This window comes from Ictalurus furcatus, chromosome 12, assembly GCF_023375685.1.
Source record: "Ictalurus furcatus strain D&B chromosome 12, Billie_1.0, whole genome shotgun sequence".
Lineage (NCBI taxonomy): Eukaryota > Metazoa > Chordata > Actinopteri > Siluriformes > Ictaluridae > Ictalurus > Ictalurus furcatus.
Window position 1 is genome coordinate 1,384,639 of NC_071266.1, and position 27,690 is coordinate 1,412,328.

Below are 27,690 nucleotides of genomic sequence, written 5' to 3' on the forward strand. Positions count from 1 at the left end.
TCGAAGCTGTTATTTGCTTTATCCTTACAGCTCTTATTTTCTAAGAGATATGCTAATTTTTTCAAGCAAAAACATGAATAGTGCCCCCAGTGGCAAATTTAAGTGAGATTGCATCAGATAGTGATTCTATACTCAAACTGTTTCGTAATGATAGCTCAATGTTAACCCTGTCAAATGCCTGCTGAAATCTGATTGGCTGCTGGCAGCAATGTTCATTTACTAATTAGACCTTCACTTGTGGTTCTGACCTTAGCTCCGCCCCTTTGCATTACCAGGACCGACACTTTGCATATGACCTCAGAATCTTGTCCTGTATATGCTTTTCAAGTGTCGTCTGGATGCACAAAAAGTTTTGTGATGATAGCTCAATACTAACTGTGTGAAATACCTGGTGAAAGCTGATTGGTTGAAGGCGGCCATGTTTTTAAAGTAATTCAGTGATGATTAACAATCCAGTTGCAGATTTGCAGTTTAATGCAGGACAAATGCAGTTTTTTAAGTAATTAGATCATCATCCAAAATCCACTTAGAGATTAGCACATAGACTAATAGACTAACCATTGCAAATTTCAGCCCCATTGGATTTACGGTTCCTGAGAGACAGACTAACCTTAGCTCTGCCCCCTTTGCATGACCAGGATCCACACTTTGCATATGACTTCAGAATCTTGTCCTGTATAAATATAAATAATTAGGTCAGCATCAACAATCCACTTACAGATTAGCACATGGATGCACCATACCAAATATCAACTTGATTGGACTAACAGTTGCTGACAATCTAACCTTAACTCCACCCCCTTTGTATGACCATGCCCCAAGCTGTGCATGTGTCTTAAGAATCTTGTCCTATGTATTCTTTTCAAATTTCATGCAAATCCATGTAAGCACTCATGAGTTACAGCTTTTTGAGTAAATTAAACTCTGCCTTGATTGATTTGGGTTGTTTAGAAATATTAATGTATTTGATAACTACTGAGGTTCCCACTCTCCTGAGTAATTTGACAACAAATTAGTGAAGATTGGCCAAAAATCCTAAAATCCATCCATTCATTTACATGTGATTCATATTCAAGTGATTCATTTTCATGTGATTCATTTACATATGATTCATTTACATGTGATTCATTTACTGATTTGCTTCTCTTTAAATCCAGTTTTAGACTGTGATATTACAAAGGTCTTTCCAGATTATTACTTGCTACACTGTATGAGATAACCCCAATAAAACTGCCTGAATTCTATAATATAATTTGTTCACCATGTTAGGTTTAAATCCTCTAAAAACAGATTCGCAATTAAATAACATTACTCTGTTCCAATTGGTGATATGGTACCTCTCCTTGACATTTCACCCACTTTACCTAAAAAGACTCTGATCATCATATGGTGGTGCATCTCTTTGGTGCAGTGTCTTCTCCAAGTTGTGCAAATTTTGCATTAGGACAAACTGCTAAAGACAACAACAGTTGTTTTTCACCAAAGGTGGTAAACACTACTGAAAAGAACTTTTACGTGGATGATTGTTTGAAATCAGTGCCCACAGAGCTAGAACCAGTGTAGTCGGTGAAGGACCTCACCGCACTTTGACACAAGGGTGGATTTGATCTCACTAAGTGGGTGTGTAACAGCCACAAAGTACTCTAACATTCCAAAGGAGGAAAGAGCTCAAGAGGTAAAGGGGTTAAATTTGGACAAAGACAAGCTACCCATTGAAAGAACACTTGGCTTGCTATGGTGTGTAGAAAATGATGAATTCAAGTTTAACATCATTATTCAGCAAACACCTCACATCAGATTATTCATTTTCAATAAAGGAACTATTTTTTGTATGAGTACCCACGTTTTATTTTGCCATCCTTTGGTAACTTACCTATGTACTTGTTGGGGTTATTTTCCCTGGGGTATTTTCTCAAGGTGGCATAGTCGGTCAAATTAGAGTAAATTCCATTAAATTAATTTCCCTCCACTTTTGGTATGCCACACATGGTTAAATTTTCAAGAATTTGGTTACCCTTTTAGAGCATGTTAAATCTCTATGGCTGGATGATTCCATTGATTGATTCACCGACTGCCTGCACTGCACTATTACTCTGTATTTCCCGGTCAATCACTAGCACTGCCATGTTAGTAGCACACATTATTTACTGTGAGCATGACTATATTTTCCTTTAAAAAAATAAAAAAAAAATTTAACTCTCTTTTTTGTTTTGTTTGTCCCATAGTGTTTTTTGGGTCAATCCCCTTAGTTTTGTGGACCTAATTACTTTATTTTAATTTATATCTATATTATTACATACAGTTCTGTTGTACTATGTTTTACACTATACACAACCTGTTAGTTTCACGAGAGACTGCACGTGATGTTTCTGTATTGTTGTGGTGTGTTTTTTGTTTTGGTGTTGTTGAGTGTTTGAGACTTTGTTGTTGTGAAAATTCAATAAATAAATCATTAAAAAAAAAAAAAGATCCAGCCTCCAACGACACGTAGAAAAAAGGACCACCAAAGAACCACCAAAATGTTCACTAAGTTGTGTATTACACAAAAGTAAGTCATATACCAAATATATATACAATGAACACACACCCACAATCTCTCTTGAAGTGGAAAAAATAAGTCCTTTAAATAAATATATAGAATGGATTATAGTCTTTTTTGGATCATCCTCACCCATTTCTTAGTCTGAAGGTGAGCGGATCCTCCGTTCTGCCAGAAGAGCGAACGCTGAACTGCGACTGAAATCACATACTGTGACAGTACCTAGTGGATTCGATTTAATACCTACTGCTCGGCCATTGATACCACATGTACTGATCAGTACAAGTGGTACAATCTGGACGTTCTATGTGGCGCATATTTTGACAGCTCTTCTGCGCTAATCATGTTGCCTTATGTGATAGTGCAGTATCCTCAGTGTCCAGTGGTTCCATACTGCAGAATCTCGTCAGAAGCAGTAGGTCATCCAGGAATTTCTTCCATCCATCCATTTTCTATACCACTTATCCTACTGGGTCAACAGAGAACCTGGAGCCTATCCCAGGGAGCATGGGGCACAAGGCGGGGTACACCCTGGACAGGGTGGCAATACATCGCAGGGCACACTCATATACACATTCACACACCCATTCATACACTACAGACACTTTGGACATGCCAATCAGCCTATCGTACATGTCTTTGGACTGGGGAGGAAACCGGAGTACCCGGAGGAAACCCCTGCAGCATGCGGGAATCAAACCCCCCAACCCTGGAGGTGTGTGGTGAACGTGCTAACCACTAAGCCACCGTGCGCCCAGGTATTTCTTGCCTACTGTTTTATGAATACTGAGAATACTGAGAGGACATACTACTCCTTTGGCATACTGCCTTTTGCCTACTGTGTAGTCTTGAGATGCATCTGTCAAATCCTTCCGGGTGGCTAAAAACTGTCCACAGAAAAGGAACTGTCCCACTGGTAACTCCTGCAGCAGTAATATACTTTGCGAAGTGTAACAATAATTTACAACTTTAAGGGTAATTCACCTGAGCGCGCTGCTTCTGTTGTCTCTGGGTATGTCTCAACCAGCTCCCTAGTTCCCAGTATACTAAACACCTATTTCTGGGTTTGTCTCAACCAGCTCCCTAGGTAGTTGTTAGGAATTTATGAGATTGCGGCTATTCCTCTCCGTGGCTGTCTGAACACAGATGCATCTGGGAAGAACGCACACACAAGATTTGCATGCAAGCTCTTTAGATTAGTAAAAAGACTGCAGAGTATTTATACAGATGCAAGCTAGAGAGAAACAAATAAAAAAGCTAGGGAGGAACATACAGATAACAAGCTCGAAAGAAACATACAGTGTGTCAACGTGTTGGGAGGGGGAGTGAGTAAAGAATGTGTGCTCACTGATTTTCAAGCTAAGGTTACATCAGTTTATCCTTTCACTTGCCCACTTTTATTCTTGAAAAGAATAATAGGATAAACTGTAACAGTTTTAACCCCAACATATAATGCGTATGGGATAATAAATTAATAAAATGTATGTGTACTTCACCTAAGCTATGGCTAGGATGGCCAGGGTAACCATGAACCACACTTAAATCAGGATCTCGTAACAGTAAACGACCTACAGGCATATTAGTAACCTAAGAGGCATTCCTTCTATATTCAGAGGTAACAGGGAGAGCCAAAACAGTTGCACAAAAAATACGACATCAGTAGATGAGATACAAGTACATGTAAACAATCAATGAGGAAATAATTATCAGGTGGGCCCCCTAAGGGCTGCTTGATTGTAGAGGCACTACTGATTGGGCCCCTTAAAGGGATGCTTGATTGTAGGATCTGTTTGGGGCAGCTGTGGCTCAGGTGGTAGAGCGGGTCGTCCACTAATTGTAGGGTTGGCGGTTCAGTTCCTGGCCCACATGACTTGCCCAAAGTGTCCGTGGGCAAGACATTGAACCCCAAGTTGCTCCCAATGGCAAGTTAGCACCTTTCATGGCAGCTCTGCTACCATTGGTGTGTCAGTGTGTGTGTGAATGGGTGAATGAGAGCCAGTGTAAAGTGCTTTGGAACCGCTAAGGTTAAAAAAGTGCTATATAAGTGCAGACCATTTACCATCTGTTTTATATCTGTTGGCATGAATCCACTGAGGTGGAGAGTCTGTCAGAACCGTTGTCCAAGTCACAGCCAGGACCATTGTAGGGTTGTTGTAGGGGAGATGTAGAGAAAGAGATACATCACCATGCAGGCTGTTAAGTTTTTGCATCAAAGTATGAGTGTATTTGCCAAGAACGGCATTTCCTGTAAAAGAAATACCAGCATTACGCTTCACCCATAGGGAAGGGAATGGGCAACCCATTAATACTTCAGAAGGTCAAAGTCAACCCAATTCTTACTCGTGTCAATACAAGCCTTAGTCAATTGGTCTTTTGAGGTTCTGTTCATGCATTCAACAACTCCAGAAGATTTTGGATGATAGGGAATGTGAAAATGTCATTGGATAATCAAGTATTTTGTCAATTTCTGTTACTTGTGATGTGAATGGAGTGCTATTATCACTACTGATGACCATGGGGATGTCTGGGAATGATCTCTTTGGCTAGGATCTTGACCAGTGTATTAGCATTCTCTTTACTGCAAGTAAAAGCTTCCACTCATTTAGAAAACTTGTCAACAATGACCAATAGGTATTTTAGATTGCTAGACAATATGTATTGTCGAAAAGGACCAGTGGAGAAGCATCATGTTTGGCAAATGACCATGAAATGTTTGCTCTGGCATAAGTAAGACAACTTAAGAGTAGCTCTCAGTTTCTGCATGCAGAAACATTCTTGTAACAACCTTACCACATTTCCACCACTGACACACCATGGAAATGTCTGAGAAATGGTAAACTAGAAACTAGAAATGGGAAAACAGAAATTGAAAGAGCCACACACCCTTCTTGGTCTTTAAACAAACCTTGCTGCAGTGCTGTGAATGCCAGTAAGCAATGTCATCAGTACTGGCTTGTGCTTGTAGAAAAACAATGCCAATGTCAGGTGGGCATAATTCATGTGAAAATAAAGAATAAACACAGTTGGCGGTTACTTGTTGGCTTGGAGGCCCTGTTTAGCAGCCCATTTTACGACCTCATCTGCAAGACGATTGCCTTGAGCTTCAAAAGATTCCCCAGGTGCATGCCCAGGTTTTTTAACTATGGCCAACTTGTGAGGTAATAAACATGCCAGCAAAAGATCTGATACTAGAGTAGCATAAGAAATGGGCTTACCATCAGCCAAGTGAAATCCTCACGCATGCCAAATCTTACCGAATCATGTGTCACTCTGAAGGCATACCTCAAAACAGTGTAAATAGTGACAATATCATCTGTAAAGAGAATGCACGCACGGATAAGCGAAATCACCTCTGCAGCTTGTTCTGACGTGTGTGAAACTGATATAAGGGAGTAAGCAGACCTCATAACCGCAATGAAAAATCATATTGTCTGGTTTAGCACAGGAACCATCTACAAAAACATGTTCACCTTGCTCAGATAGAACATTTGAAAGGTCTGAACGTACGCTAGGGGAAATATGAATTTTGGCTAGGCAATCATGAGTGTTTTCAGTGACTGGCTCAGCAGAAGTGAGGAGGCAATGCAACAACACAGCTGGTGTGTTAGGCGCACTAGTAGGTTTGATAGTTATATTTTGAGTGGCACAAAGAATAACCTCATATCCTGATCTTCGTAGCACTGTCATGTGTTGTGTTTGGATGTTATTCAAAATGACAGTGACCTGGTGTGAGGTAAACAATTTTCTCAGTGGCCTGCACTAAGAGAGCAACTGCAGCCACAGCACAGAAAAATGCTGGCAATCCTTGTGCCAACAAATCCAATGTTTGGGATAAATAGGCTACAGGCCTGTAAGCGCCCCCATGACCCCAGTCACATATAAGTGGAAGTCTTTGCTGTAGTTAGGCAGCCTCAGTGAAGTTGCAGAGAATAAGGTGGCACTCAATGCTTGGAAAGAGTTCACCATGTCAGAAGTCCATTCAATCTCAGTTTTTTTTTTCTTTGAACACCCAGCCCTCAGGATTTTGTCATGAAAAGAGCAATTAGGGATCCACTGATGGCAATAGTTGATAATTCCCAGGAAGCTTAACATTTGCTATTTGGTATGGGGCAGCAAGATTACCCTTGATCACATCCTGTTGATCAGTAGAAAGGCACTTTGAGCCCTAAGAGATAATGAACCCCAGATATTGTACTTGTGGCTGGCACCATTGAAATGTCTCACGAGAGGCCTTGAAACCACACTCAGCTAGATGTTGGCACAGTTGAATGGACCCTTTTACAAGTGTCTTTATCTACAGCAGGTAAGAGAAGGTCATCTGCATAGGAAATCAAACAAGATCCTTGTGGGAGCATGAGAGAGCCAAGGGAGTCTCTGACTACAGCGAAGAGCGCAGGAGAGTCCACAAACCCCCTGAGGGAGACACGTCCAGGTTTTGTGTTGATTTTGGAATGTGAAGGCAAACAGTTGCTTTGAGTTCTCATAAACAGGCACACTGAAAAAAGCTGAACACAGGTCTACAACAGTGAAATATCATGTGGAATGGAAGAGCTAATAGGAGGGAAATCAGGCACTAATGGCACTACTGGAATAACTAGTTCATTGATTTTACACAAATCGTGTGTAAAACACCATCCTTTCCCTCCAGCCTTAGGAACTGGGTTAATATGGTGAAACTATTGGCATAATCACGCCCTGCTGTAATAATGCTAGAATAACTGGGTGTATCCCTTCCTCCTTTTCAGAGGGTACTGTTTACAAAACCCAGGACAATTATATTTCACTTTAGCTCGATTAAGGTGTACATGTTACCTGTCCTACTTTGTCCTGATGGAGCCCATAATGTGTCAGGTATGTCAGCGAGATCAGGATGAGGGATGCCACCATTGTTGCCAGGTATGGAAATTGGCCCTGCTCCTACAGACAGACAACTGGGAACACACAACTGCAAAGAGCCATCGTTAAAAGTGAGTGATGTTCAATTTATGCATCAGATCATGGCTGGTCTACTCATGCCACGAACTCCGTTTCCCATCCTGCACTGCAGCCTACAAACATGGCCGCCATGGACTGCAATTCCCAGAACACTCACACACTGACATGTTCACTCTCACCTTCATTCTAATTTTGCAGACCTGCATCCAATTCACAGCACAATCACAGTTTAAAAGGACTTTCATTGCACTCACTCTTTGCAAAGAATACACGCCATTCCTTGTGTTTGTGATCATACCAACCTGTTTATCTCTCTGCCCAGTTTTACATTATTGACTCTTTTTGCCCAGTGTTTTTGAGATTGTCTTATCTTTGATATTCTGTTTGTTGATAACCTGACCTTTTGCCTGTTTCACGATTCTGAGTTTTGCCCATGTTTTGGATTTGACTGCCTGGATATTAATAAACATCTTTTAGCTGCATTTGTATCCGTCTCTCCCTCTCCACCGTGACAACGGCTTAATAAATGAAAAGGTGAGTTCTGAATGATTACAAATTGATGTGTGAAAAAAAACAGAAGAATCGTCAGGTGATTTAACACACAATGGAGTGTGCATGGGCACTGAAATGGAATCACATCAATTCCCACAGAGCTAATACAACCCCAATTCCAAAAAAGTTGGGACGCTGTGTAAAATGTAAATAAAAACAGAATGTAATGATCTGCAAATTTCCAGCCTTTTGTTGCCCCGTCCCAACTTTTTTGAGACTGTTTTCTATGTTCTGTTGTGAATAACATATGGGTTTGAGATTTGCAAATCATTGCATTCTGTTTATATTTACATTTCACACAGCGTCCCAACTTTTTTGGAATTGGGTTTGTACATGATGCTGTACATGGGACTTTCTTGTCCCACAACATATTTTATAGCCCTGTGTTGCTTTCCTTTCTTTCTCAACTTACTTTGTCCCTCACTTTTTTCAAATGTCTGCTTCATATATACATAGAATCGAGAATCAAAATGGAACACATATGCATCATTTCAGGTTCAAATGATCCAAAGCAAGGATATGGAGTCCACTGGGTCTTTCAGTAAAACCATCCACATTAGGTTGTACATAGAAACCTAAGCCACAGCTATTCATCCAATCCTCCAGGGTTTGCCTCACTTGAGGTTTTGGATGCCCAGTCCCCATCACAAGAGTTAACAAATAACACACAAAAGCAGACAATTCAGGCAGCCAGGTAGAGTTATGCGTCAGCATCTATATTCACAATACAGCCGAGGGAAACACCACCACGATCGCCAGAGCCTTTTTCACAATATAGCCGGGTGAAACACCACCATGGTGGCCAGTGTCTTTTTTAATACAGTGACCTGAGCCTAAGCTATGAAAACAGTTAGAGGAAATACCACCACTGTGACTGGAGCCTTTTCACATTTAAATTCATAGATAGCAGGGAAACTGCACCCAGGCAATATGTCATATAAATTTGTTAGCTTAATTACATGTATTTCTGTCATAATATGTCAAGCAGGATCATATGCAAGCTAGTGGATAAAAAAATCATTAAACACTTAAAAGTTGTTAGACTCTTAACCATATATAGAACGCCAAATAAAGTTAAAAATCGCTAACGTAAGTAATCAGTTGAGAGTCACAACAACAATAACAAACGACTTACATTTGTAGCCGGAAGTTGGCTGAGAGGTTTCCCCTTTTTTTCAAGCTGAGAGGCTTCAGAATACATGATGTCATTTCCAGTAAGGGAACAGATGGTGCATTCAAGTCCTACAGGCAGGTACTTATTGATGATTTGGGAAGTCGTAACTACTAGGGACATGCAGAAGGTGGGGCTCTGGGTGTTCAAGCCCCTGTCCTTTTTCTAAGTTATTTAAAAGTGCCCATCGCAACATTAATTAATAAAAAGTTATATTATGTAAAATCATTTGAATTCAAATTAACACGAGAGCATGCACAAAACAGTAGCAAATTAATCACAAGAAAGTCTGAGAATTTTCTCATTTATTTGTCTGACTTGAGTCTGCCGTCAGATAGTCTCGTTGTCATGACGCAATCGCGATGTGTCTCGCTTCAACAGGCAGACAGGTATACAAAAACCACTAGCTCTTCTGCTAACCTTTTCGTAATATTAGCAGCATTTTATATGCTTATCGCCGGTAGTTTTCAAATTGATTGAGAGGGAATCTGTTGGTAAGTACTAGCTAAATTAAATAGCTCATTAAATTTCCATACATGCAAGTTACCTTGTTATATAGTCAGTAAAGGCACGATGCCAAACAGACAAAGGCGTCAGAAAATTAAAGAAAAACTGAAGGAGGCATTGAAAGGGACAGCTTCCTTATCAACATGGGTGAAAAAAGGTGAGCTAATATGAGAGATTGTTGCAGATATAGTTTCAGGATCGCGAATATAGTTATACTATATAAATATAGTGACTATAGAAAATATTTATGAAGTGTGACCAATATCTGTAACTAACATTTGGATATGTTAATGAAGTGTATTCAATATGTATAGCCAACATTTAGAATTATTACTTAAGCATAATCGAATAATCAATATTAGTTAACAAGCATAATCTATATGTATAATCAATATTTAGAAGCATAATCTAAATCCACAGAACACTGTTTGATCAAGTTATATTCTAAGTGTGTATAGAGTTAGATGAATTCTGTGTCCTACTGTACAATAATTGTTTTTTCTGTACCAGCCTGTATCTTCCTCCACAGAAGCAAATAATTTTGAGGCCAGATACCTATTAACGAGTTAGGATAAGGCCTAAGAAGTGAGTGTTGGTCAAGGTCAGGACTCTGCCTGAGTGAAACCTTTTTGTAAAAAAGAAACCTTGACCTCATAAAACCTTTTCAAGAAAAACAACTAACTGCACATGCTCCACAAATTTAAGATATCATATAGACATGAATATTTAATTGTGGCAAAGAAGATTGGTCTGTTTTTAATGAGGAAAGGCAAAACCCCGCCTAAGAGGAGTACAGTGTGGAGAAAGGTATATAAAGGGCTATGTGTGTTTGCATAATTTAGACTTTCTGCAGACTCTCACTTTATTGTTTCAATAAAGTTTATTTACTTTGTGACATCTACTAAACTCTCTGTCTCTGAAGTTTTTCTGACTTATTCTGAAAAGACTGTTTTCCACATGACTTGCCCCTTGTTAACTAATATGGTAAACTTAGTCCTGTAGCCTAAGTGATACGAAAAAAATGTGATATAAGATCATTAAAATCTAAAAAACGAGGCAATAATGACGAGCTTTGAGACTAAAAAGCCAGTTCAGCAAGCAGTGCTGCAGTTTTATGGAAATAAAGCACTGCTGCCAAATGTATATTTAATTGTGAACGTAATTGTTTTACTGACTTTTACAATTTGTGAACCTGAGAGAGAGGGACAGAGCCGACAGAGCTTGAACATAACACACACACGCTCAGAGTGTGAACTTGGAAAGTTTTGGTGATCTGGACTGAGGTAAAAGCCCCGAAATATGGGGAATATGTTTTATTTTGGTTTTTTTCCAGTTGAGTTATTGAGAGAGAGCTGAAAAGTGCCTTGTGGAACAATCAAGTGAGCCCTGAAACTCAAAGTCCATCTGTCTCTTGAGCCATCTTTCCCATCCACCTTCAGACATACAGTGTTCTACAATGAGTTTGCAATAGAAATACTGACATGAAGAATATGTGTTTATTATTTGTTATTCAGATTGTACACTGTATTGCACTGTAAATTAATTTAGTCATTAATTTATACATTCCACATCAAAAAGTCTTCCATGGAAATAAACCAAGATAACAATCATGAATAAAAATCTGTCGCAGAACACAAATCATATTGTCATATTGTACCATGCACTATATGGACAAACTGAATTAATACTAGAGTGTGCATTTGTACATTGATTCATTCTACATCGTATGAGGTACTTAGTTGCTTCTTGAGATGTTCCACCTCTTTCTCCATATGAAAGATGTCACTTCTCAGCTCTCCATGACTGGATTGAGCTTTGTTCAGCTGGCAGCAAAGCCGTTTCACAATCGCCTCGCATCTTCTGTTGTGAATCTAGACAGAAAAAGGGTGATTACATTTGAAGTCTTTTCACCCCTATCAAGATTGCTAGAACTTTTCTTCAAGAATAAACAGTGCTGGATGAATTCTTCAAATCTACAATAGGTCTAGAACAGGGGTCTCCAACCTTTTTGTGAGCGAGGGCTCCCTGAAGGGATAAAATAGTCTAGAGGGCTACTTGTTTGATATACTCAAAAAAATATATAATTTGTTATTAATATAATAAATATAAACACAATGGTGCTTTTTTAAATTTCAATGAACAACATTATGTCAAAGGGATAATGAAATATCTTCATATCCTGGCATTAAAAAAAATGTCAGTGATTTCTCACAAGCTGTTTTAATATTTTTGTTATTAAAATAAAATTTTGTGTTCACCCCGAGTTGAATGTCGGAGAGTGCACACATGATTTCAGCTCCGTTCTTGTGATATTTAAACAGCGTGTTCGCTATCACAGATGATTTTTTTGTGTTTTGTAAACAAATTTCACTTTTATAAGTGATGTACCTGGTGGATAACTGCTAGTGAAGGTCTTGTGGTTTGTGGTGAAATGTCTCTCCAATTAAAAGCTTAATTATATTTTGGCGTTATGGGCATAGATTCCAAATCCAGTCAACATTCTAGCCAGCTCCATTAGTTTACAATTTTGGTTTGATTATAACATTCTTTCTATAAGCCTTGCACATATTTTATCAGCTTTTACCAGACAAGGTGACACTGAGATGCAATTATGTAATTCTTCACATGATCCTGGTGTATTTTATTACAAAAACAAAATAAGTATTTATTCTAATTTTAATTTAAAGATAATAGCATTGATTTTAGCTTACCGCTATATCCTTTCTCAGTTGTGATTGGTTCTTTTTCTCTTTCTCCAATAATATCCCTTTTCTTCTTACATGCTCTTTTGTGTTGTGTATCTGGGCCTTAAAGTTGTCAATTTCTTTCTAAAAAGAACAAAACAAAACATACTACTGTTATATTTAACACAGCAGCCAAATATATGTAAACATATACTGTATAAAGTATCATATAAATATATAAAATACATACAAAGATACATAAGGTACTTACAGTATATGGACTCACTTTCATTTTCCCATTTATATTATATATAATATATACATATATATTGTTGGTGTGACATTTAATTTGACTCTCTGAATTATCTTTTATTTATTTTATCCATCAATGCAACACTTGAACTTGTCTACCACTCATAGGTTTTTGCAAATGATCATTTCTTTGTAAATAAATTTTAAATAAAACCATCAATGAACGTTCGTCAGCTTTTAAAACATCTTATTTGAATATGTTTTGATACATTTAACAAATATATATTATATATATATATATACACACATATATATATACACACACACACATACATACATATATATACATATATATACACATATACATACACACACACACACACATTTTATATATATATATATATATATATATATATATATATATATATGTATATAATATTACTTAAACATTTTTAAAACTTTCCTATGGACCCCCTGCAATTACACCTCAGACCGCGGACCCCCAGTTGAGAAACACTGCAATAGACGGTAGTGTATAGTGTATAGTACGTCATTTGTACGCGTATAGTACGTGTATAGTATGTCATCTGGTACACAAATTTAGTATTTACTCTCCGAAGCGTGTTTTCGGAACAGAAGTAACGTAATCAGTAAATGTACCACGCGCAGACAAACTAATCGATAATGAGATTCCTTGACAACAATTTTCATAATCGATTATTATTGATTAGTTGTTGCAGCTCAAATATATATATATATATATATACACACACACACACACACACACACACACATCAAACAATTAATGCTTTGTCTAAAGAAACAACCAGGGAAAATATCTCTAAATTCACAAAGAATTCAGAACTTGGCCATGGGGGTCTGTAAATAGTGATTAGCAGAATCCACTGAGTGGACTTATTTTTGTGGCTACGTTATGTTAGTATAAAGAACCTTTATACTTTATATTAATATAGTCTTAAATAATAAATTAATCGACTTAATAATATTTGACTGGGTTTTTGTGTGGTGCTTAAATTATCATTATAAATAACTGTGACACCTCAACCTCTGACAGTTAGACAGTGCTGATGTATATAACTGTATCTGGGATGACAAGCTTACAAACTTCATTTAATGCTACATACTCATTTGGTTTAATCCACGTTTCTCTTAAACACAGTAAATTAAACTCCTGATCAGTAATAGTTTCATTAACAAGCAGCACTTTATATATAAGAGATATTTAACAGTCCTTTAATATTTAACAGTCCTAGCTTCAGATCAAAGGTGTAGCATTGAGTATGATTTAAATCTTATGTTAATTAGGTTACTAAAACAAACTTTCTCAGTATTTCTACATTTTTGTTTAGCTTGGTGAACAGACACAGTCTTAATATCATGGAACCAAATTAATGACCCAGTGCAGCTAGCAGGTTAGTGTCAGTGCCCGACCCTGATAACTAATCAGCTGCATGTTCCAGACTGTAAGGATCCCCACATCTGCAAATATTGCCTGACCCACATGGCACCTCAGTGATGCAGCCCAGCCTGCAAAGGACCATGTGAAGATTTCAATTGAGCCAACTGCATGGTCCAGACTCTAAGGACCTCCCTGGAGCAATAGGAGTTCAGCATTCTCCATCACAGCATGGCAACAACTTTTGGAATGTGACTCTGTGCCTTTCCCAACGCACGCAATCTGCATCACCAGTAAAAGACGTCTCTGCCACCAGACTGATCACCCGACTGTGTGGAATGTATATATGAGCTTACCAAACCTCTTTGCAGAGACATTATTAGGCATTAGTTTAGAATTGCAGTATACATTTGTCTAATTTGCTTAGATAACATTTATAGTTATGTCCATATATATTTAGACACTGATACAGGTTTTGCTATTTTGGCTGTTTACCAAAACATATTGAAGTTCAATTCAATTCAATTCAATTTTATTTGTATAGCGCTTTTTACAATAGACATTGTCTCAAAGCAGCTTTACAGAAATATCAACATGGTATACAGATATTAAAGGTGCGAATTTATCCCAACTGAGCAAGCCACTGAGTGGCGACGGTGGCAAGGAAAAACTCCCTAAGATGTTTTAAGAGGAAGAAACCTTGAGAGGAACCCGACTCAGAAGGGAACCCATCCTCATCTGGGTAACAACAGATAGTGTGAAAAAGTTCATTATGGATTTATATGAAGTCTGTATGGCCTTAGGAGCAGCCGTAGTCCCAGCAGTCTGGAATTAGAGAAGATTTGAGCTCCATCCAGAGGCAGAAAGGATCTGGATCTCTAGTATCTCCATAAATTCATGTGGGGCTCGGCGAAAGGAGAGAGGGAGAAAAAAGATTATTATGACTGCGAAGTAGTAGAACAGAATCTAGTCAGGGTAGGCTTGAGTAAACAAATACGTTTTAAGCCTAGACTTAAACACTGAGACTGTGTCTGAGTCCCGAACACTAATAGGAAGACTGTTCCATAACTGTGGGGCTCTATAAGAGAAAGCTCTTCCCCCTGCTGTAGCCTTCACTATTCGAGGTACCGTCAAATAGCCTGCATCTTTTGATCGCAGTAGGCGTGGCGGATTATATAAAACCAAAAGGTCGCTTAGATATTGTGGCGCGAGACCATTTAGTGCTTTATAGGTTAATAAAAGTATTTTATAGTTAATGCGAGATTTTACTGGGAGCCAATGCAGTATTGATAATATCGGTGTGATATGGTCGTACCTTCTAGTTCTAGTTAGGACTCTAGCAGCTGCATTCTGGACTAACTGGAGCTTATTTATATTCCTACTGGAACATCCAGACAGTAAGGCATTACAGTAATCTAATCTAGAGGTGACGAATGCATGAACTAGTATTTCCGCATCATGTAGTGACAATATGTTTCTTATTTTAGAAATATTTCTGAGATGAAAGAAGGCTATCCTAGTAATATTATCTACATGAGCATCAAATGATAGGCTGGAGTCAATAATCACTCCAAGGTCTTTAACTGCTGCACATGATGAAACAGAATGACCATCCAGAGTAACCATGTGATCAGAAAGATTACTTCTAGCTACACGTGGGCCTAATAGTTTAACAGCCTAATAGAAGTTACAGTTAAATAATGAATATGGGCTTAAAGTGCAGTCTCTCATCTTTAATTTAAATGTATTCACATCCACATTGGATGAAGGGTTTAGGAATTACAGCTCTTTAATTTGTAGCCCCCTCTTTTTCAAGGGACCAAAAGTAATGGGACATTTGACTCAAAAGCTGTTTCATGGACAGGTGTGGGCTATTCCTTCATTATTTCTTCATCAATTAAGCAGGTAAAAGGTCTGGAGTTGATACTAGGTGTGGCATTCTCATTTGGAAGCTGTTGCTGTGAACCTACAGCATGCTGTCAAAGGAGCTCTCAATGCAAGTGAAACAGGGCATCCTTAGGCTGTAAATAAATTTTAAAATCCATCAGAGAGATAGCAGGAACATTAGGAGTGGCCAAATCAACAGTTTGGTACATTCTGAGAAAAAAGAATGCACTGGTGAGCTCTACAACACAAAAAGGCCTGGACGTCTATGGAAGACAACAGTGGGTATGATCGTAGGATCCTTTCCATGGTAAAGAAAAATCCCTTCACAACATCCAGCCAAGTGACACAACACTCTCCAGGAGGTAGGCATATCGTTATAAAAGTCTACCATAAAGAAAAGACTTCAAGAGAGCAAATACAGAGGGTTCACCACAAGGTGCAAACCATTCATAAGCCTCAAGAATAGAAAGGCCAGATTAGACTTTGCCAAAAATTATATAAAAAAAAACCAGCCCAGTTCTGGAAAAGTATTCTTTGGACAGATGAAACTAAGATCAGCCTGTACCAGAATGATGGGAAGAAAAAAGTATGGAGAAGGCTTGGAATGCTCATGAGCCGAAGTATTATATTTGAGCCCCTGAAATAAGGGAACTGTGTATAAAAATGGTTGTAGTTCCTAAACGTTTCATATGATATTTTTGTTCAACCCTTTGAATTAAAGCTGAAAGTCTGCGGTGCAATTGCATCTCAGTTGTTTCATTTCAAATCCATTGTGGTGGCATACAGAGCCAATATGATGAAAATAGCGTCACTGTTCAAATATATGCGGACCTAACTGTATCTGGGGTCAACTCAATAGCACTGCATTTATCCATCTGCGTTCACCTCATGTTTTTCATGTGCTAATTTGGCATCTTTTGTTTAGTCAATAGTTTATTATTCATGAGGAGTGCATATTCATTTATTAGTATCTTTTAGTAGTTGTGATATTTACTCTTGCATGCCTAGTGTTAATAAAATTCATTTTATTTCAACTGTTTCTTCTTAATGTTCAGAGCCTCTACTAGTTATTAAGAATCTCACAAATCCTTCAGATAAGTCAGTTGGCAACCTTCCTTCAATTCACATAAGTTCTCATTTATTGAACAGTCCTTTTGGATTGTTCTCATACTGTTAAGGTGAAATTCCTTAGCTGGTGCCCCCATCTGACACGCTCATACACCCACCTTAAGTGATGTGTGACTGAAACTCACTACATCATCAGTGCTTTGAGCTTTGAAAATCACGACACAACCTTAGTACACAGTATTACAAATGTCTCAACAATTGCAAGATATATGTATGATTTTTAATTTACCCTTCCTTATATGTCAATGACGAATGAAAACTATGTTTTTTGATACTGTACCTGAACCTGTCGTATAGCATCTGGATTCTGTAAGTCCACCTTCAGTTCCTTTCTGTGCTCTTTGAGTCTCTTCACCTCTTCCCTTTTTTCCATCAACTCCTTATGAATAGCTGCTTGGCTCTCCATTGCAGAGACTGACATTTTGTAGCTCTCCATTTTATTATGGTAAGTGTTGTACCAAGCCAACAAGAAATGTGAGCTCTCTAATTGCTCTTCTATGATGTAGCTGAGTTTCATGTTTTCCATCTGGATCACCTGTATCTCTGTCTGCTGTCTCTCAAGTTGCCTTTGTACCTGTTCAGTCTCATTATTGATGGCACTGATTTGTTGCTCCTTCAGTTTAATGTTATTGGAAACAGTGTCATAGCTCTTTACCATCTTTGATAGTGTACCCTGCAAGTTGTGAAAAACAAGCACAGCAATTACTCATCCAGGAAGTCACAAAAGACCCAAGGACAACATCAAAGGACCTACAGGCCTCTCTTGCATCATAAAGGTCACTGTTCATAACTCCACTGTCAAAAAGACACTGGGCAAAAATGGCATCCATGGAAGAGTGGCAAGGCAAAAACCACTGCTAACCCAGAAGAACATTAAGGCTCCTCTGAATTTTTTTCACATGGGTGATATATACATATATATATTTTAACTATATTGTATGTTTACTCAGGTTGCCTTTGTTTTATGTTGTATTTAGTTCGAAGAGCTAAAACTATATAGTAGGACATATACACAAAAAAAGAAGAAATCAGGATGGGGCAAGTATTTTTTCACAGGACTACGAAGCCTAAGAAAGTGTCTTTAGTCCTCTGAGACAGGATTGTTTTGAGATCTAGGGAAGAAGGCAAACATTTTCCATCACATTTTTGCAGATCTGAGGTTCCCGACGAACACAGTGGCTTCCAATATTTTTTTAACGGTAGACGTTCAGAATCACACTTTTTAACAATTAACAAATTAAAGGACTAAAAGAAATGTGTCATCACTACTCAAATTTCCTTAAATGACGTCTTTACTTTTGCTGAATTAAGTTAACAGAACTGAACACTGAAGAAATCTGACTTAATTTCTTGTGTGTGAAATTTTAAGTAAGCACTAATGTGACACGTTTTAATAACGCAAAAAAAAAAAAAAAAACGAAAACAAACAAACAAGAAAAAAAACAAGTAAAAAGTATTTTAAAAGGTAAACTGCTGAAACCTGAACTGAGTTTAGGATATGCTGTTTCTCCTTTAGCTCTGCAGCTTGAGACTCCGCCTGTTGTGTGGCCTCTAGAAGTGCACTGCAGAGAGTGAACTCTTGCTCACTGTCACAGGAGACAACAAAATGAAAGAGTGAGTCTGATTAATGGCAGAATGAGCAGAATAGATGTAGAGGTTTGCAACTGTAGTAAAGATAGTTTGTGGTTTGAAATTCATACTTCTTTTGGCCGTAAATCCAGAATGCACTACTGTAGACATGTAAACATTATCATATGTTATTCTTCATGATTTGTGAATTCAGGTGATGCGGTTCCCCTGGTCCGACATCCGTGTTTTTTTTTTTTTATTGCAACTATTTATTTTATAATCCGTGTAACTCAAAAAAAGTTAAACAAGTGGAAGACTGAAATCACTATCATCTTGACTAGTTTGATTATTTTTTTCCCCAGTTAGTTAATTTTTCCACAGCAAAATTTTTGTCCGTCAAAACTTTTTGAAGTCAGTGAGTTAGGAAGGTGAAAAATACATGGTCTTCATGTTTAACGGCTATTTCCAATAAACATACCATCTGAGTTCATGCAGATTCTCAGGTTTTAGTAAGAGACTGACTTGTGAAAACTATCATAAACATTTTTGGTTGCTTTTGATATTGTCTTACAGCTCTATTCCCATGGCATTGTGTAACAATGACATACAGGCTGTGTCAGTGGATAACAGTCCATGGCATTAGATAAAAAAGCTTATAAAAAAAAAAAAGACCATTTAGATGGGTCATACAAGGATCAAATAGACCGTCATGATTTGTGAATTGTTTCACAGTACATATTTTATATCTTAACCCTTGTTTTAGTTTACATCTTCCAAAAAAAACCTGTGTAATAGCACCTGGGAGGACATATTCATGGAACACTTTGCCTATTATGATAGATAAACATTATTTCCAGTTAAAACTGGAGTTGTGAATACTTGCCCAGTTTGATTTTACTCATATATGTTGGTATTGTGAAATCTTTATGTTCTAAGCCATAATAAGGAAATAAAGCCTTATAATTCTTATAATTGACCCACTAGATGGGTAATACTACACTCAAATAATCTATTATTTAATCACAGTTTGAGCTCTTGAGTCGACAGCTTATCAGAGAAGTCAGTGTTACAGGCCTTAACAGGTCAGTATTATTCAACACTATGAGTAAAAACACTAGTTTCAGACAAAACTGGATGTGTAAAAACTCAGATTTTGTTTGTTTTCACACATATTGGCATTTTGAAATATTTATCTTCTGAGCCATAAATTGTTCATTGTCTAAGCCATAAAAGGAAGTCTTGAACCCTTCTTGTTTGACAATCCAATGATACAATATGTGCTACAGTGAGTAAAACATTTACCAAATCAATCTGTGAAAGTTTTCACAAATCCAGTTTTTCCCCCAGATTTTTCTGGTAAGCTGTGAACTCAATGAATTCAAACAAATTTTAAAAGACAAACACTGAACTGTGAAACAAGGCTTTAATTCCTTTTATGGCTTAGTACATAAATATTTCAAAATGCCAATATGTGTGAAACCAACCAAAAGAATTATTAAACTAATCTGTGAAAGTTTTCACATATCCAGTTTTGTATGAATTAATATTTCTCCCTGATAGTATAATGTGTGAGTGTGAATGAAATAAGTCTCCTTAGGCCGATAACAATGTTTTATGAGGTCGCACTCAGGTCAAACATATCTTTAGAGATTTAAAAAAAACTGAACTGGGAAAAAATTCACACATCCAGACAATCTATCTGAGCCAAGTATGACCCATATAGAGTGGGGCTTGAAAGTTTGCGAACTCTTTAGAAATTTCTATATACCTGCCATAAATATGACCTAAAACATAATAAAATTTTCACACAAGTCCTAAAAGTAGATAAAGAGAACCCAGTTAAACAAATGAGACAAAAATATTATACTTGGTAATTTGCTTATTGAGGAAAATGATCCAATATTACACATCTGTGAGTGACAAAAGTATGTGATGTCAACTTTTGATCAGTTGAACTGTTGATCAGTCCTGCACATCGGCCTGGAGGAATTTTAGCACATTCTTCAGTTCAGAACGGCTTCAACTCTGGGATGTTGGTGGGCTTCCTCACATCAACTACTTGCTTCAGGTCCTTCCACAACATTTCTATTGGATTAAGTTCAGGACTTTGACTTGGCCATTCCAAAACATTAACTTTATTCTTCTTTAACCGTTCTTTTGGAGAATGACGAGTGCTTATTTTCGTTCTTGCTGCATGACCCACTCTCTCTTGAGATTCAGTTCATGGACAGACATCCTGACATTTTCCTTTAGAATTCCCTAGTATAATTCAGTATTTATTGTTCCACCAATGATGGCAAGCTGTCCTGGCCCAGATGCAGCAAAACAGGCTCAAACCATGATACTACCACCAGCATATGTCACAGATGGGATAAGGTTCTTATGCTGGAATTCTGTGTTTTCCTTTCTCCAAACATAACCCTTCTTAGTTAAACCAAAAATTCTATTTTGGTCTCATCTATTCCCAAAATATTGTTCCAATAGCATTCTGGCTTGTCCATGTGATCTTTAGCAAACAGCAGACATGCAACAATGTTCTTTTTGGAGAGAAGTGGCTTTCTCCTTGCAACCCTGCCATGCACACCACTGCTGTTCAGTGATCTCCTGATGGTGGACTCATGAACATTAACATTATCCAATGTGAGAGAGGCCTTTAGTTACTTAGAAGTTACCCTGGCTGCTTAGTGACCTTGCGGACTGTTACACGTCCTGCTCTTGGAGTGATCTTTGTTGGTCGACCATTCCTGGGAAGGGTAACAACAGTCTTAAATTTCCTGATATATGTCTGACTGTGCACCGGTGGAGTCCAAACACTTCAGATATGGTTTTGTAACCTTTTCCAGCCTCATGAGCTTCAAGAACTCTTTTTCTGAGGTCCTCAAAAATCTCATTTGTTTACGCCATGATAAACTTCCACAAACACATGTTGTGAAGATCAGACTCTGATAGATCCCTGTTCTTTAAATAAAACAGGGTGCTCACTCACACCTGATTATCATCCCATTGACTGAAAACACCCGACTGTAATTTCACCTTCAAATTAAACGGATAATCCTACAGGTTCACATACTTTTGTCACTCACAGATATGTAATATTGGGTCATTTTCCTCAATAAATAAATGCCCAAGTATAATATTTTTGTCTCATTTGTTTAATTGGGATGTATGAAGCTATCAGAGAGTCAAATCAATCTGTGAAAGTTTTCATTAAACCAGCTTTGTCTGTCAAACAAGGGTAAAAAAAAAACTGAACTGAACAGGTCTAATTGATCCTTACATGACCCATCTAAATGGGACACACACACACACACACACACACATTATATATATATAAGCAATTTTTTAAAAAAAACCGGGCATGTCGGCTCAGAGGAGTCGCATCACCTGAATTCACCAATGATAAAGAATAACATACCATAATGTTTACAGTAGAGAATTACGGATTTACAGCCAAAATAAGTCTGAATTTCAAACCACAACTTATATTTACTCAGGTGAAGTTGCAGGGTATATCTCTGCCTTATCTAATCGTTTGTTTATGTTATTTTTGGGTTCTTATCACAGCGGAATTGGCAATAAAACTGTAACGTTGTATACTTATTAGCAAATGGCTAGCAACTATTGCCTTTCACAAAATTCAGCTACCTACAGTTAGCTAGCTAGGGTCAGATACTTGGTACATTCAACGGGCAGAGTTATAATTATTTTATTTATTTTAACGATTAAACTAATGTCTTGGTAATATTTGGTTTTGTCTATGCTTATTACAATGCTCAATACTTAATTATAGAAAGTTTTAATGTTTACCTGGAGGATCTTTTCTTGCTGGACATGGTCATCTATAGTTAGCTGTCTTTTAGGTGGCTGTTATTTTGGACAGAAGAGTAAGCGCGTGAATCATGTGAAGGAACGGGCAACCAAATGAACATCCAGAACAACCTCATTCATTAGAACCACCAAACCTGGCATATATTTGGTTTATTATTGTTGTTGTTGTTGTTGACTTAACAAGAGCCCTGGACCTACCGCTGTATTTTACACGGAGTGAAGACTGAAGTTATATTTGAGTCTTTTCTGGCCAGAGCACACAATTTCAATTGCAGTTATAATTGGCGAATGTAGTGTGCTGCGATTTGTTGGTTGCTCTCAGTGCCTCTATAAACAACATAAAAAAAATAATAATTTTGTTGCTCTTAGAAGGTAGAGTAACTCAACAAAACTTATGTGGATAATAATAACAACTCATTTTCAGGTACTAAAATTATAAGTGCTTATAATAATGCTTGAATTCAAATGTGCAGCGCTTTTAAAATGTTAAGCAAAAATACTTAACCAGCTACATTTCAGAAAATATATGCCTGTTTTAGCATGACAAAGCGTATGCTATATAGCTAGATCTAGCAACCTCGCAGTTGATGAGATGCTTTGTCTTAATTCACACCACTAGTCATGGAAAACTGAACACCTGCAGCGGACAAGGTGGAGGCTTTTATTTTGAAATATCTTGAACACGACTGGAAGTCAATCCCGTTTTGGGGATAGTTTCACACAGAGCCCTTGAGAGAGAGATGCTGGCTTTTTCCCCCCCTTCTTCTAAATAAATAAACAAACAAACAAACAAACAAACAAACAAAGTGACAGACAGTAGTGTTTTTATTTAAATATAATAAATAAGCCTAATAGTAAATAAACATGACAATCACTTGTTTTTGTTCTCTTTATCAACTAATACAATGAACAGTGAGAAAATGGACTTTACTGTTTGACGATATAATCCATAATGTCCGCGACAGAGTGCTCTCAGTGAGGCATAACCAGCGTCCTTCTTCCCCATATAGGGAATGAGTGAACCAGTGAGCGGTTCCAGACACAGCCAGAGCTACGTCAACGGAAGTTCAAAACGCTTGATCGTCACGTGACTCATGTAGACTTCAGATAGTTCCCGGATGTTCTTGGCGGTCTATTTGTATCTATGGAGTTAGACAGACAGAAATGCGGATTTTGAGGTAATTAGTAGCCAATACATGCACTGATTTAAATTCTTTATATAACACACTGACATGTGTATGTAATATGTATGTATATATATGTATGTATAGTTACAACAGGGATGTTTTTTTTAATTATTTTTTTTATTAATTTTTTTATTTTTTATAAATCCACTAATATGAGGATTAGTGTGGTCAATTATCCTTACCTGCACTGTTAACATACCATGGTTAAAGACCATGTTGCTGTTGTTTAAAGTTAATATATATTTTTTATATTCTTAAAATTGTACGTTAGTCAAGGGCAATCACTAATGTCATCTTTATGACTTTCAGATAGGACACGAGACCAACAGGTGACTATCAATGATTGTCAACTCACTGCACAATGGGTCAGTGGACTAGCAGCATTATAAGAGTGTTGTATTGTATTGTATTGTATTGTATTGTATAAATTAAATTAAATTAATTTTAATGTTTACAATTCTTATGTACCCCTGCACTTATTAAATTATACATTAATTCAGAATTTATTGTTCCATCAATGATCGCAAGCTGTCCTGGCCCAGATGCAGCAAAACAGGCTCAAACCATGATACTACCACCAGCATATGTCACAGATGGGATAAGGTTCTTATGCTGGTATTCTGTGTTTTCCTTTCTCCAAACATAACCCTTCTTAGTTAAACCAAAAATTCTATTTTGGTCTCATCTATACCCAAAATATTGTTCCACTTGCATTCTGGCTTGTCCATGTGATCTTTAGCAAACAGCAGACATGCAACAATGTTCTTTTTGGAGAGAAGTGGCTTTCTCCTTGCAACCCTGCCATGCACACCACTGTTGTTCAGTGATCTCCTGATGGTGGACTCATGAACATTAACATTAGCCAATGTGAGAGAGGCCTTTAGTTACTAAGAAGTTACCCTGGCTGCTTAGTGACCTTGCGGACTGTTACACGTCCTGCTCTTGGAGTGATCTTTGTTGGTCGACCACTCCTGGTAAGGGTAACAACAGTCTTAAATTTCCTGATATATGTCTGACTGTGCACCGGTGGAGTCCAAACACTTCAGATATGGTTTTGTAACCTTTTCCAGCCTCATGAGCTTCAAGAACTCTTTTTCTGAGGTCCTCAAAAATCTCATTTGTTTACGCCATGATAAACTTCCACAAACACATGTTGTGAAGATCAGACTCTGATAGATCCCTGTTCTTTAAATTAAACCGGGTGCTCACTCACACCTGATTATCATCCCATTGACTGAAAACACCCAGCTGTAATTTCACCTTCAAATTAAACTGATAATCCTACAGGTTCACATACTTTTGCCAATCACAGATATGTAATATTGGATCATTTTCCTCAATAAATAAATTACCATGTATAATATTTTTGTCTCATTTGTTTAATTGGGATGTATGAAGCTATCAGAGAGTCAAATCAATCTGTGAAAGTTTTCATTAAACCAGTTTTGTCTGTCAAACAAGGGTTAAAAAAAACTGAACTGAACAGGTCTAATTGATCCTTACATGACCCATCTAAATGGGACATATATATATATATATATATATATATTTTATATATTGCACTGCACAATGGGTCAGTGGACTAGCAGCATTATAAGAGTGTTGTATTGTATTGTAAAAATTAAATTAATTTTAATGATTACAATTCTTATGTACCCCTGCACTTATTAAAATATACATTAATAAATAATATGTTCAAATGAAAAATAACTTAAAACACATGTTCATACACATATATTTGATGTATTTTGACTCTTGCTATGTACTCATTTACAGCAATGGATTTATAAATAAATGAAAAGCATGTCAAGCATTTTGTCTGTGTCCTTTCCTCAATGTTGTCCTTGTATAGTGTCTCCACCTTGGTTTACTGTGCTGCATGGGGATGCTACAATTGCTCAGAGAAAGGAGTACGAATGTATGGTTTCCCCACTGATGCGAGAGGGGGAAAATGGTTGGCTCAAAATATATAGATTTAAATATAACATAAACTTACAACACCAAAAAAATTGTGAGGTAATCATACTTAGTGTATTTGCACTTTCTTTATTTCGCCATGGGTAATTTTAAAGTTGTGTTTATTAAAAATAAGGTACAGTGAAAGACCCAGGGAGCTGAGACTCATGGTGAGGGTGCTGTGTCGTTGCAGAGACTCTTCAGGCTGTTGCCTCATGTTCTCTGTTGTCTTTTAACTATGTATAAAGTGTTCCCTAATACTGTGTCCTTGGATGAAATGACAGTCACTCAAAGTGTTGAGTTGCACATGCTCACAGGCAAATATGTCATTTTATCAGGTCACACATGAGTAGCAACACATGCTTGTGTGTTTATGTTGGCTAGAAACACAACACAGTGGAAGCAAGTAGTGGCATATTATTACAGTGGCAACTCTACCAATGGAACACAGTACAGGCCAATAAATATTCATATAATACAGAGGGAAGCATCCATAGGGCTACATGTGCTTACATTTACATTTATTCATTTAGCAGATGCTTTTATCCAAAGCGACTTACAAATGAGAAAATACAAGCAAAGCGATATATCAAGCGGAGAACAACACAAGTAGTGCTACCATACAAGATCCATTGAGTTCCAGAAGAAGCAAAGTGTGCAGAGTAGAGGTGTAAGTGCCAGAGTAATTTTTTTTCTTTTTTTATGGGTTGGTTAGGTGTTCATGGAAGAGGTGGGTCTTTAGCTGTTTTTTGAAGATGGTGAGAGATTCTGCGGTCTGGATTGAGGTTGATCCTGCAATACCGGAGGCTGCATTTTCTAGGAACCTAGGTTTTTAGCGACAACGCCACCTACTGAATTAGAGGACCAATGACCGCATGTGTTTTCTGGCAACATAGAAGATGGACAACAATCAGAGTGTGAAAAACAAATGTGAATCAATTTTTATTTGTTTAACATTAAAAACAATTGTGATGCGTTGAATTGGACAGCAAAGTTAACGTAGCCAAAGTGACAGAGTTGCTAACTATAGTCTTAAATGAACTTAGAAACCACCATATATTAGCTTCTAATGCTGTAAAACGTACTGTTAGTATATTTGTTTAATGAAACTGTAGTGAGACTGGCAAGCCCCAACTATGTGTGGACTTAATGAGTATGATAATAAATTCTAGCTAGCACATTAAACTTAAAATATGACAAAAGCATGTTGATATAATGTGTCTGTCAGCTACATTAAATGCTACTGTCTTCATTTTGAAAGCTAGTTTAATGCTGATTGTTTTACCATTTTAATTAAGTTAAAATAATCTTAATATTTAAACTGTGCTGACTGTCTGTTTACCCACAATATATCAGCATGTCTCTTCATTTTGACATTGTTTTTGTAATGTTGAATGAGATATTTGACATTTTTAATAGTCAGAAATAACAGAAAGGCCTGCATAATAATTGACTGTTAAAATACCACATTAGATTCGGTCATGGACTGCATAGTCTATATGAAGTGATTTCAAGGACACAGATTTAGCTCAATGTAGATAATAGTATGACAGGAGATTAAAAACAGCCCTAAACAATATGTTGACTACATTAACATAATGTTATCAGTAGACCATCAGTTACAATAGATGTAAGACTCTGGATGGCAGTGTCTTTTTTGATTATTTATTTATGGCAATTGTGCACCAATACTTTATCTTTTTCCTATGCAATATTTAGTTTAGATGAATCTTCTTGTTAATGTTTGAAAGGCATGGCCAGAGGTTTGCCTTCTGGACTGATGAGGCCAGAAGCTTGCTACAGGGAACCCTTCTGAATTCTGAATACCCAGTATTCAGAGGGTCAAGACAGAGTGTCATCACTGAGGAAGTTCCAGTCCATATGCAGGCTGTCATTGCAGAGGAAAAGAGTCTGGTGGACTTCATTGTGCAGTTACACTCAGCTGAACAGCATTTGGCGGTACTTTGACATTATTCACATTTTTCATCACTAACTCTCAGTAAAGATTCAACCAGGGCTTTTGTTAGAAATATCATCAGCTATGTGGACTTTATGTATATATTTAATGTAACTGACAT

At 37.4% G+C, this 27,690-nt stretch overlaps 1 protein-coding gene across 5 annotated transcripts; it reads right to left on the reverse strand.

The window, feature by feature from the left end:
• Positions 1 to 10,892: 10,892 nt before the first annotated feature.
• On the reverse strand, positions 10,893 to 23,511 carry LOC128616056 (coiled-coil domain-containing protein 122-like). Of its 5 annotated transcripts, XM_053638528.1 has the most exons (8): positions 23,401 to 23,510; positions 23,107 to 23,234; positions 22,668 to 22,796; positions 22,449 to 22,505; positions 18,553 to 18,658; positions 17,353 to 17,745; positions 12,416 to 12,532; positions 10,903 to 11,575 (listed from the first exon to the last, which is right to left on the reverse strand). In XM_053638528.1, exons 4-8 carry the CDS (start codon positions 22,478 to 22,480, stop codon positions 11,417 to 11,419), a joined length of 807 nt encoding a protein of 268 aa, XP_053494503.1. In that variant the 5' UTR covers positions 22,481 to 22,505; positions 22,668 to 22,796; positions 23,107 to 23,234; positions 23,401 to 23,510; the 3' UTR covers positions 10,903 to 11,416. The 5 variants fall into 5 exon arrangements, with proteins under 5 accessions (XP_053494507.1, XP_053494506.1, XP_053494503.1 ...); XM_053638530.1 differs by lacking the exon at positions 23,401 to 23,510 and having other exon boundaries at positions 23,047 to 23,108; XM_053638529.1 differs by lacking the exons at positions 23,107 to 23,234; positions 23,401 to 23,510 and adding an exon at positions 22,975 to 23,079.
• Between the last annotated feature and the right edge of the window lie 4,179 nt (positions 23,512 to 27,690).